Raw genomic sequence first — 12,343 nt, 5'->3', positions numbered from 1 at the left:
TTTTTTGTTGATTTTTTTGAAATTCAAATATTTTTTTTTTCCAGACTGGTCCAAGTTTAGCTCCATGTCCACATGTTTCAAGTCTTTTATGTTTGATACCTGAGGTTTTTTTTTTTTTAGATGTTTCCCCCTGCTGGTCGGGGAACAGAACTGCAGTCTCAGGGTCATCACCTGACCTCCAGGCTCTGCTGCGGATCCTGTTTTGTCTCAGCAGGATCTCTGAGATCTGTGAGCTCCAGGTTTCGCTCTGGATCGCCAGAAGATCCGGATCATGGAATCGTTTCTCCTGAAGCTCCTCCCCCAGCCCGCCCTTCCTCACTCCTCCTCTTCCTCCTGGAGATTAGCTCCTCGCTGTCCCAGATTCCTCAGCCAATTAGGACACAAAGCTCCTTCTGCTGCAGCAGGTGAGGCAGAGCAGACCTGGGGGCGGGGCTTATGCTCACACATCGTCTTCACTGATGATGATGATGATGATGATGATGATGATCTCTCTGGTCTCAGCTCCACCTTCAGACTGGGTCTGGGTGGAACCGGTCCAACCCGACCCGAGAGTCATTTCCCTCCAAGCTTCTTCAAATCAAACTAAATTGGTGTCAAATGTTTGTTTGTGCTGCTTCCATTTTAAAGACATTAAGAAAAAACTTCATCATCATCATCTTCAGAACAAACGCAGCACAAACACATTGTTTTGCAGCACAAACATTGATGACTTCCTGATTCACACTAAATGTGTTTGACTTTGTAAATGTGAGCAGGGGGGCTGGTTGACCTCTGATGACCTCTGGAAATCTTTTTATTCATTTCTTTAAAACGGCACAAAGGTAAAGATTTGCTGCAGAAACGTTTGACACCAACGTTGGACCCGTAAAGCAGCACAAACCTGGTCGCAGTTTAGTCTGACTTGAAGAAGGTGGAGGAAATTGTTGACCTTTCGTGACCTCTGGAAACATTTATTAGGTTCTTTAAAATTATAGCAGCACAAACTAAATTTTTGCTGCATAAACTTAGAAGAGCTGATGGAGAACAATTCTGTTAGATTTGAAGAAGCGACAGAACAAACGTGGAGAACTTCGTTTAAAAAGCAGCTTTATTGAGTGGCTGACAAGAGAACCAGAGCGGGTCAGCGGGCCGGGTCGGGTCGGGTCGGGTCGGGTCGGGCCGGGCGTCAGTTGGCCGCCTTCAGGGTGAGGAGGTGGACGTTCTCCGTCAGAGCGTCCAGCCCCCAGGCCCTCTGTCGGTCCGTCAGCGCGTCCACTGACTGCAGCAGCTCCACATCACATCTGCCGCCTGCAACACAACGAGCCGTCCCAGTAAATACCCAGGACCTGCTGCTGGGATCAGGCTACTTCCTGGTCCAGGCCGGCGCTCAGACTCACCAAACAAACTCTGGACTTGTTCATCGGGGACGAAGAACGGAGGACCTGCAAGACAGACACGGTGAGCGCCACAGCATGACGCCGCGTCTTACGGTTTCCATGGTAACCCACCTTTATAGAGCTCTGGATTGTAGAGCAGCGTGTCCAGCAGGTATCTGCAGTCTGGAGCCATCAGAGAGACGATCAGAGCCGCGTACCTGAGGACGGAGGACACGTCAGGACCGGGAGACACGCTGAGGGACGCCGGGACGTTTGGACTCACCGGTCTCTGTCCCGGGGATTGATGGCCACCAGAGAGCCTCTGTCCCAGATCGCCCCGAACCGACCCGCCACGGCGCTGCAGCACAAACAGAACCGCTCAGAGACAGCCGACGTCTCCCTGAACCTCCAGCAGGACAACTCACCTGGAGAAACTGAACAGGTCGCACTGGTACAGGGACACGCTGCGGTCCGAGTTCTGGACAGAACAAAGACACCAGATGGAGATCTGCTGTTACTGACAGCAGGCACACCCACACAGAACCAGGAGGAGAACCAGCAGCAGAACCAGGAGGAGAACCAGCAGCAGAACCAGGAGGAGAACCAGCAGCAGAACCAGGAGGAGAACCAGCTGGGTTCTGCAGACCATCTTCACGTGGCTGCAGCTGCAGAACTTTCTACCACCCACACAATGACCTGCATCCTGCAGAACCGCCGGCATCACAAGTTAAACCTGCTGATTTCGAGATCATCTCTGGAGATAAACTGGAAACCAGTCAGACAACCAGTCAGACTGAATGACGGCCACTCGGGTCCCCGGGTCGACCCACCTGGAAGACTTTGGCTCCGGGGACGGCGGGGACGTCCTCCTCGCTGAACGTCATCTTGTTCTCCTGGAAGAACTGTCTGATGGCCATCTCTGAAATCTCCACGCCGACCACCGAGTGGCCCAGATCCGCCAACCTGAGCCGGGTCAGACACAGCCAGCTGATGAACACGAACCGGATCAAACCGGATGGAACCGGATCAGGTTCCTACCACTTCATGTCCACAGCTTTCCCACACAGAGGGAAGAACCACCGGACGGCGCTCCGTCCGTTCACCACCGCCTCGTAGTTCGTCTGCAGCATGCTGTTGGACATGGGAGACGTTCAGGTTCTGATTGGTTGTACCTCGGTTGAGGTCTGACCCGGCTGGCTCTCCGGACACGCAGTCGCCACGGTTACCTGTGGACCTCCGGCTGATGGAAGCCGATCTTGTTCTCCTGCCAGCGCTGGCTCCACTCCGACAGCTCCATGACCCGGTCGGCCTGCTGCTCCAGCATCCTGCCGAGGTTCCCCTGAGCAAGGCTGCAGCAGGAACACAGAGACGCATTCAGAGACTGGCCAGCAGGGGGAGCAGCTGGGAACACCTGGTCCAGTTTGGACCTCTACTGGTTTAACTGGTTCAGCTGCTTCAGACAAAGCCTGACGTCCTTCATGTGACCTTCACCTGGGACTCTGAAACCCGGCGGTTCCCCTTCTCCTTATTGGTGGTTGGCAAAAGACACACAAGTTTAACCATCTGCTTGGACTGAAGTAAACATCTCTGAAAACGAGACGCGTTTAGCTCAGAGTCCAGGTCAGAGGTCACATGTGACGTTGAAATGTCTCCACCCACTGATCAGATGAGTGAATTGAAATCTGGCAAAATGACGGAGGGCCGTTAAAAAACAGTAAAATTTAATATATTAAATTTCTCTACCTCTTGTCAAAGTGATCACGCCGCCTCCACTGCTTCAGTTAAATACCCATAATCCTTTGCTGCATGCCCCTTGCATGACCAAACAAACACCACCACCACCAACAAACGGTCAGAAGATGGGAGGAAATGTCTCGTCTTTACTACCAGCCAGTTTCCCAGACTGGATCCAGGATGTTTATGAAGTTAAAATATTCTGTATGTAAATAAAGTCACGAACTCGAAACTACAGAACACTTTAGTTTCAATAAAAACAGTTATTAGTAGATTTGGATACATTTGTTCTATTTGTTAGCACACACATTTAGTTAGCATATGTATTTAAATCAACTTAAAGTTCATTTTGTTTGTTGGAGAACCAATATGAAACTTTAGCATTTAAAGTTTCATTTTTCATTTTTGGGTCTTTAGTTTAGCCAAACGTAGCTGTACTGTTATTTGTTTTACTGTTATTTGTTTTACTGTTATTTGTTTTACTGTTATTTGTTTTACTGTTATTTGTTTTACTGTTATTTGTTTTACTGTTATTTGTTTTACTGTTATTTGTTTTACTGTTATTTGTTTTACTGTTATTTGTTTTACTGTTATTTGTTTTACTGTTATTTGTTTTACTGTTATTTGTTTTACTGTTATTTGTTTTACTGTTATTTGTTTTACTGTTATTTGTAATTGTTTTCTGTTTAGTTGCCCGGCGGTTTAATGCTCTGATCAGCCAGTATCTCATTTCTTTGGCAGGTCAGTTTTGTTTGTTTGTGCTGAAAGTTTGTTTATATTTTTTTGCCTGAGTTCAGTTTTGTCTCTTTTATGAGCTCAGTTTATCTTTTGTCGTTTGTAATCTTTGGGTTAAAATAAAAAATAAAACAATTTTTCTAAAATATCCTGTGACTCCTCCTGTTTTTAACTCCGTTCATCACAATCCCTAATAAATACGTAATTTTGCCCAAAGACATTTAATCCTGAGTTTTTACCAGTAATTAAATTAAAAGTAGTTTCAGTTTAATTCAGATCTGGTCAACAATCAGTTTATTTTTTCTTCCTCATATTTCTGACGCAGTAATCTGATCTAAATAATCTATAATCTCACATTCTCCATGATGATAGATTATGTTCTGTTCAGGCGTGTTCTTCTAATCTCTTTTGTTTTTCTGTGAATTATTTTTCTTTTTTCATGCAGTGTTCTTTCCATCTCTCCTCCATTTTTCCTTTTATTAAATTAAAAAATTATTTCCTTTATGCGTTTCTACCTGATTTTCCTTTTTATTCATTTTAACACCATAAATTTCTAACCAATAAGTTAGTCTTCAGGTCTTTTATATTTACTGTTCATAATGGATTTCTGATTCATTTATTGGTGATCAATTGGAATGTAAACAAACTATCGAGCTGAAGGTTCTGGTGTCTTGGACCCGCCAGAACCTCTCCAGTTTCTACAGAAACTTTATATCTCTTCCTCTACTTTACTAATAACTCCTGTAAATATATTTTTAAATTAATCTAGAACCGGAACTATAAATTACTAATATGTTTCTTGGCCGGCTGTGACTTTTTAATTCTTCCTGAATCATTTCTCCTTTCCAGCTCTGAAATCTGCGGTACCACGGGTTTATGGCTGTGTACCTGGTACCGGTTCTGTTCGACTGGTCTGTTCTGGTTTCCCTTTGTGGGCCAGCGGCTCACCTGCCGGCGGTCATTTGATTCAGAGCAGACAGAGAACACCTGAGGTCACCATGTCGGACCGGAAGCTCACCTTTCTCACAGAAATCAGCTGATCAGCGGGTGAATTTGTCCTGAGTTCAGTTTTACTTGCTTCTTCTTCTTCTTGTGTTGAATAGTTCGGAGTTTATCAGAGTTTCTGCTGCTAAGGATCAACTCTTTCTGCTCCCACCATCCCGGTATTATAATTATGCCACTGCTGCAGCTGCTGCTTCTTCCTTCCTCTTTCTGCTGCTGTTTATGCAAACAGAGCCGACTGGAAAAGCGGAAGTAGTAAAAGAAAATCTGTCGTGTGACCGCCTTCAAAGGGGTTTAGATATAAAATCATTTATAATATTTTTAATTGTTTCAAATCACAACAAAGCTCCAATCTGATCAATAACAGGTGAATTACAGCTTTTAACAAAGACTGTAAATAAAGACCAAAACAAAACTAATTGTCGTTTAGTCGCAACAGCTCCCCCTGCCGCTGGGCGTCAGGAATTGCTGGAAAACGTTTTACTTGCTACGTACTAAAAGCAATATTCTGAAGACAAATAAATGTCCATTTTAGTTTTATAAACACCTTAAAACTATAGAAAAATGAAGCTCAAGGAATTTCAATGATTACTTTGTTCATGTTGCTTCAATATTGACCAAATTATTGTTCCTGAAGACATAACTGGTAATATTCCACTGACCTACTATCACTACTTTAACGTCTGCATGTTGCGTTAAGTTGATGCCGTTTAAATGAAGAGAAATTTTAAAGCAACGTTTTAACTAAGATAAACTCAAATAAATGATTAAAGTTCTGGATTTCAGTCTTTCAAACAAATACTAGAGTTCAGCAGCAACCTTCAGTTTTAAAAAATACCAGAGAAATTAATGGATTGATAAGTTCAATAATTCATATAATTTCCAACAAACAGGTCAGAATGTATTTCTAGTATTTTTAGTGTATGTTGAAATTCAAATATATATAAAAAAAGAGAATTAACTGAATTTGTTAATAAATCTATATTTAGAAACAATAGTTGGTTCATAAGTCTGTTATAGTTACATTTTCTTCTGGTGATAAATGTTCCCATAAGTTATTGAGATAAAGGATAATATTGTTGCTTTGAGACCATTTTCCAGTGATTATATTAATGCAAGAACAGATTCTTAAAGATCAGTAAACTTTAAATTCTCATGAATATTTAACACTGGAACGTGAAAATGAATAAACATCAAATAAAATGAGTTATGAAGTTTATGAAAACTAAAAAAATAAAATAAAAACAGACTGAAAACTTTAATTATTCAGGAAAAAACAAAACAATCCCAGAAATAAATCCAGTTGACCTCTGGCAGAAGGTCTCACACACACACACACACACACACACACACACACACACACAGATGCCTGGTTCTGAGAGCGAGTCTCTGTGTGACTCGCTATCAGAACCAGAACCAGAACCTCGACCCTGGATCCTCTGACTGGGGGAACGTTGAATATTTCCCTGGAGAACAAAAAGCCCCTTCCTCCCTCCTGTCCGTTTACCGTCTCTGGTTGCCATGGCCACGGTTACCGAGGAGCCGGCCGGCAACCGGAGAAAGGAAACCCGAGCAGCAGAACCTGGAAGCCTCCATCTTTAATTCATGGAGCCAATGTTTATCAGCAGCTCCGGGTCCGTGTTTCCAGACCCAACCCGTCCGTCCATCTGTCTGAAGCCCGTCTGACCCGTCTGGGCTCGGCGCCGGGGGAGGGGCGGCTCTCCGTTCAAACGGACTCTTTGTTCCCAGCAGACCCTCCAGCTGCACTCGGCTCTGTCCAGAATCTGGAAAACTGGACTTTCTTCAGCAGGACTGACTCTGGACCCTGAAGCCGGCGGTTCTGACCCGGATCGAGGCCGGAGCCGCGGCCAGGTTTCATCTTTGGAGCGACAGCAGCGGGTCGGATCAGCTTCTGTCACCCGAGCAGCAGACAGTCGGATCAGGGTTCTGACCAGGGCCGGGATGTCCGGACGGGTCCGGAGGAGAACCTGAACATGGCCGCCTGCGGAACGTAGAGCAGCCAGCAGAACCAGTCCGACCAGAGTTCCCAGCAGACGTTCCAGAAGAGTCCGTTGCCATGGTGAACACGGGGATGCAGCTGATCAGCTTCACCTGCGCGGTGACGGGCTGGATCATGGCCATCGCCGTGACGGCGCTGCCGCAGTGGAAGGTGTCGGCGTTCATCGGGAGCAACATCCTGACGTCGGAGATGAAGTGGGAGGGAATCTGGATGAACTGCGTGTACCAGACCACCGGACACATGCAGTGCAAGACCTACGACTCCATGCTGGCGCTGCCGCCCGACATCCAGGCGGCGCGCGCCCTCATGTGCCTCGCCATCTTCTTGGGCTGGCTGTCCTGCACCGTGTCCTGCTGCGGCATGAAGTGCACCACCTGCGCCGGCGACGACCGCCGCGCCAAGGCCGGCATCGCGCTGGCCGGCGGCGTCTTCTTCATCCTGACGGGGCTGTGCGTCCTCATCCCCGTCTCCTGGACCGCCAACACCGTGGTGCAGGACTTCTACAACCCCAACGTTCCCATCATGCACAAGCGGGAGCTGGGCCAGGCCATCTACCTGGGCTGGGCCGCCGCCGTCATCCTGATGATCAGCGGCGCCGTCCTGAGCAGCACCTGCCCGCTGATGGAGCGCGGCGGCCGCTACCGCCGAGGGTACATCGGCCGGAGTTTCGCCAACTCGCCGGCGCCGGAGCCGCCGAAGCCCATCGTCTCCAACAGCCTGCCGATGAAGGAGTACGTGTAGCAGGAGGAGGAGGAGGAGGAGGAGGAGGAAGAGGAGGAAGAGGAGGAAGAGGAGCTCTTCCTCACGCTGCTAAAACACAAACCCTTACCAAGTGATTTCGTCTCATTGTTTGGTTCTGAACCAACTTCCAACTCCGTCTGTCACAATAACAAATTATACGATAAACAATAAATTATTAACCGCTTGATAAAATGATAAGTAATTTTCATTTGCTTGGTTTTTCTCTGTCTACCTGAAACTGCTGTTTTTTTAATAATTGATTTTATTTTTGTGAATATTTAAATAATCTTCTCGCTCCAGTGTTGAATGTTTGTTGGAATTTAAAGTTTATTTATCTCTCAGTGAGTTCTTACATTATTATGCTGTAATTTTATAACAATATTATCATTTATCGCAATATCTTCTGGGATAATTTATCGTCCAGTAAGATGTGTTATTGTGACAGACCAGGTCTAAGTTATTAACTTTAACAAACTTTAATTTTATTAAAATAATGCTAAAGACTTGAACTAGGAGATTTGTTAAATATTCAAAATAAAAACAAAACAACTAAAAACAATAAAGAAACAAATGGATTATAAAACCTTTCAGAATGGAAACGATCAGAATTTATGATCTTTCTGATTGATTTATTTCTGCAGGAGAATCTAGACAGAAATTCTTGGTAAGATTTTGTGTTTTTGCAGTGCGTCGTGATCGTTTCCTGGTTCCGGATCCGTTTCTCTGGTTTGTGTTCAGCTGTTTTCCCTGTTGTGTCGGCGTGTGCTGTGGTCCAATAAAACCAGCTTAGACCTGAAGCCGTGTCTCTTTCTGGGTCCGATCAGTTCCGCCGGTTCTGATAGCAGCCGGTTCTGATCCAGTAGCGGGTCTGAGGTCGGATCACTGGGGCTCCAGGAAGAAGGCCAGTCTGCACAGATTATCTGGAAGGAGACAGAGTCCCGGTCCAGTTTCATATGGCAGGCTGTTTTAGCATACAATCGGTTTCGTCTGCCTTGCTGTAATTACACTCCAGGTGTCCAGTTTGGACTCCACACGGCTACATCACCACCAACCTGGATGATAATAAACATCATGGATGAACTCCTAAACAGAAACCTTAGTTTCACTTTAGGGCTGAAACTAACGTTCATTTCAGTAATCAATTATTCTGATGATTGATCAATTTTCAGATTTTTCATTTAACCACTTCAGCTTATTTAATCAATATTACAAACAAATATAAAGAAATTTCTCCTAATTTCTTTTTTGGAGTAGAAAATAAACATTTTATTGCCTAAACTGTATAAAAGCATTCAGTTGGTGAATGTTTGATCATTTGCAGCCTCTGCAGCTAAATAAAACATCATCAGGCTTTTCTTTCTTCTTGCCCTACTACCAATACTCATGATTAATTATTGATTGATAATTGGATATAAAATGTGATTAATAGGAGATTTTCTGCAGAATATGAACCAGACACCACTAGAGGAGTTCTGGTAATTTATCTTAATGATTTATGCTGAATATTTTCTAGTCAGATATGTTAAATCTACTTCATGACGTGTCACAATTTATCTGTTTATAGTCAGTAATTTCTCGCAGACATCTGACTAGCCTTGGTCACCTTGGACAGCTGAATGGTTGCCATGGAGATTAAAAGATTTCTCAAACATGAATGGAAGAATCAGAGACACATTATAACATGATGATTTTACGTAATACTGGCCTTTTAATTAACTTATATCTCTAGTCATTAATCCATTTCCCATATCGGTGCAGCAGATTTTATGTTATAACGGCCTTCAGGTGAGTCATGAAGCTGTGACATCACTCACCGATGACTCAGGTGAGTGATGACCTCACCTGTGATTTGCTGCTCTGCATCAGGAGAGTCCAGACTCCTCCAGGCCTCGGCCGCGCCCTCCAGCTGCACGCGGTCGTCCCTCCTCAGCGTCAGCAGCAGAGTCTTCCTCTGCAGGAACCTGCACCAGCGTTCAGGAGAACTCACAAATCCTACGGGACCCAAACGCCTCACGGAGAGCAGGAAGGATACTGCCGTCTGTAGAAACGCTCGGCGTCCTGAAGCCACTCCAACATGTCGGCGATTGACGGAGCGACGGAGGAGCGCTGCGTCGCCACGGCAACATCCAGACCATCTGCGGAGTCCTGGTAGAGCTGCAGGGCGGCAGAAACATGGCCGCCGACGGAGTCCCTGATGGACTGGAGGCGGGACCTGGAGGAGACAACCAATCAGAACGGAGCGTCAGCTGAAGGTTCTGCTGGAGTCTCTTAGATTAAAGAGCAAAACACAGAACATTACCAGGCAGGTTTGGTCTAGTTTAAAGTGCAAACAACTCAGTGCATTTAAAATAAGACAAAACTAACTCATAACTAACTGGGCTAGTTTAGTTACATTTACAGATTATTTCACCTTCAACATGGGAAAAATATTTTTTTGTTTCCCCACCAGGGGGTCTTTTTGTGGCTCTAGTGTCCCTTATACCACAGTAGGCTGACAGGAGGGGGGGATGGAGAGGGGGAAGACATGCAGCAAATGTCGTCGGGTCCGGGAATCGAACCCGCGACGGCCGCGTCAAGGACTGAGGGCCTTCAAACGTGGGGCGCGCTAACCTCTACACCACTGGAGCACGCCCCATGGAAAAATATTTTGTTGTAACTGAAATAATCTGCTAGTTTAACCAGAAGTTTTTCATCAATATGAAGGAATTAAAACAAACTCATGTATTTTGCTGAAAACTTACTTACCGGTTAGTTTTTTCTTATTTCAAATGTCCTGAGAAACTAGACAGAAATCACCTGGTCAGTTTGTGTTTTTGCAGTGTAGAAGCTCTGGAGGTCAGAGGTCATGGCTAGGTGGCTAGCATTCATCTAATAACTGATGAGGTCCAGAACCTGATCAGATCCAGTCGGTTCGGTCCAGTCAGAGGGACGGCTGCAGGATGAACCGGGTTTGAAGCAGGATCAGGGAGTACTAACTATTTGACATCTGGACCAAAACTATCCATCTGAAAGTAATTTAGGGCAACAAAATTATTCTTTTAAATTAGATTTTAAAAAATGATATGTTTCACTTTTACCTGGACAAAAATAAACAACACAATCTTTAATAAAATAAAGAAGTTTGACTTTTGTAGGAAAGGGAGTTGCTGATCTGAAACAAGCTGACAGGTAAAATAAAAACCTGCTAACGTGATCCTGAACGTTGATGTTTTCCTGTCATCGTTTGTTTTTTGGGTTTATTCTCAGAACAATAACAGGAAGTGAGTCTCTTCAGAAACTCTACATTTGAATAGCAGAGTTTACTATTATTGAACCAAAGTCACTGGATGTTTGTGGTTTAGTATGATGTTGAGATTAAAGCAAAAATAACAAAACATGTTGGATAAAGACGTTTCTACAATAGTTTTATTAGAGCATAAAAAATTTCACTTAAAATCTTTTCTTTGTAACTGCGTCAACTTCCAAAACGAACTACAGAAAGCCCAGTTTGTGCCGTTTTTGTACTGCGGTTGAGAGCCACACAAAACCCCTCGAAGGGCCTCAAATGGCCCCGGGGCCTCACTCTGAACGCCGCTGTTTTAGGACTTCTTTTTATAATTTATTGACCAGGTAATTGATTTCTGTTATTAAATAAGATCAATAATGTCTGCTGATTGCTGAATTATTCTTCTCAGAGAATAATAATAGTTATTATTATTATTACGATCTTCAGGAATATCTGGACTTGTTCTTCTCATCATTGTTGTCTCCAACACGGCCACTAGGTGTCAATATCCATTTAATTCATCATAACCTGTGGTTTACATATTCTAGGAGACATCTGGGAGTCTCAGTCAGTCCTGATGGTCCACTCACATCCTGTCCCTGAGTCTCTGCAGCAGCAGGTCCACAGCCTGAAGCAGCTGGAACTGCAGCCGCTCCTGGAGGTCCGGGAACGCCCTGAGCGGCGTGTCGGAGACCCGGACCCGGGACAGAGCCTTCATCTGCTCCCCCAGGTTCCCTAGAGACTCCATGAGTGGGTCGCACTCCTCCAGCACGCTCCTCCACGCCGCCCGCTGGTCCTGGAGAGCCACGAAGCTCCTCCTGACCGCCACCTGCAGGGACATCTAGCCGATAAAGTTTATGGTCAATTCACTATTAAAGCAGACACGAGGTCAAAAGAGACAGGAAATAATACCACAATGTTTCAGATTTACATAAAGGTTAAAGGTCAAATTATTAACTTACCAGAGCTCAATGCGGGGTTCAGCTAAGATTTAAAACCCCAAATACTTTCCGCCTTTAAGCCACCAAGCTGCAACACGCGTTCGCCATCACGCTTCGAACCATTTCCGGTCTGCTGATGTAAACAATAATTTGTGGTACCTTCAATGTACCTTAAAAGTGGAAAATCAACAACTTGAATGTTCTTTTCTGTAAAATATTCAAGTTCTGGAATAACCTTGAAATCCCAAACAGAATAACTCCAGGTTGGGATTCGACCCAAAGAGATATTTACTGTAAAGGAACTGTGTGTACTGTACATTTCCAATATCATCAACGTTCTATTTAATACTTCATAAAGAACATCCGTCTCCATTTCCAAGCTGTTTCACTGTCAAACTTATTTTTTTGTTAATTTTTAACAGTGATATTTACACGCTTCTTTTCTTTGAAATTGTTTAAAATCTTAAAAACAAATTATTATTATCATCAAAATGTGCGCATCTAAACAGGATATGTACAAACTTCAGAGTTCCTATGTACAATTAAATGC

At 44.4% G+C, this 12,343-nt stretch overlaps 3 protein-coding genes across 4 annotated transcripts; 1 reads left to right on the top strand and 2 right to left on the bottom strand.

Moving 5' to 3' along the window:
- Positions 1-1,104: 1,104 nt before the first annotated feature.
- On the bottom strand, positions 1,105-4,980 carry LOC122844266 (probable thiopurine S-methyltransferase). Its single transcript, XM_044139558.1, has 9 exons — positions 4,843-4,980; positions 2,582-2,704; positions 2,394-2,486; positions 2,186-2,318; positions 1,781-1,833; positions 1,639-1,713; positions 1,488-1,573; positions 1,377-1,421; positions 1,105-1,287 (listed from the first exon to the last, which is right to left on the bottom strand). The coding sequence occupies exons 2-9, from the start codon at positions 2,677-2,679 to the stop codon at positions 1,166-1,168; spliced, it is 705 nt and encodes a 234-aa protein (XP_043995493.1). The 5' UTR covers positions 2,680-2,704; positions 4,843-4,980; the 3' UTR covers positions 1,105-1,165.
- Positions 4,981-5,788: 808 nt separating this feature from the next.
- On the bottom strand, positions 5,789-11,923 carry c19h1orf109 (c19h1orf109 homolog (H. sapiens)). 2 transcript variants are annotated; one of them, XM_044139563.1, is made up of 5 exons: positions 11,815-11,923; positions 11,443-11,693; positions 9,620-9,799; positions 9,430-9,548; positions 5,789-8,507 (listed from the first exon to the last, which is right to left on the bottom strand). In XM_044139563.1, the coding sequence occupies exons 2-5, from the start codon at positions 11,691-11,693 to the stop codon at positions 8,467-8,469; spliced, it is 591 nt and encodes a 196-aa protein (XP_043995498.1). In that variant the 5' UTR covers positions 11,815-11,923; the 3' UTR covers positions 5,789-8,466. The 2 variants fall into 2 exon arrangements, with proteins under 2 accessions (XP_043995498.1, XP_043995499.1); XM_044139564.1 differs by lacking the exon at positions 5,789-8,507 and adding an exon at positions 8,514-8,639.
- On the top strand, positions 6,904-7,587 carry cldn35 (claudin 35). The gene has a single exon (XM_044139559.1). It carries the CDS (start codon positions 6,904-6,906, stop codon positions 7,585-7,587), a length of 684 nt encoding a protein of 227 aa, XP_043995494.1.
- Positions 11,924-12,343: the final 420 nt, after the last annotated feature.

Source organism: Gambusia affinis, linkage group LG14 (assembly GCF_019740435.1).
Source record: "Gambusia affinis linkage group LG14, SWU_Gaff_1.0, whole genome shotgun sequence".
Lineage (NCBI taxonomy): Eukaryota > Metazoa > Chordata > Actinopteri > Cyprinodontiformes > Poeciliidae > Gambusia > Gambusia affinis.
The sequence above is the reverse complement of the archived record's forward strand: the minus strand, read 5'-3'. Positions and strand labels throughout refer to the sequence as shown.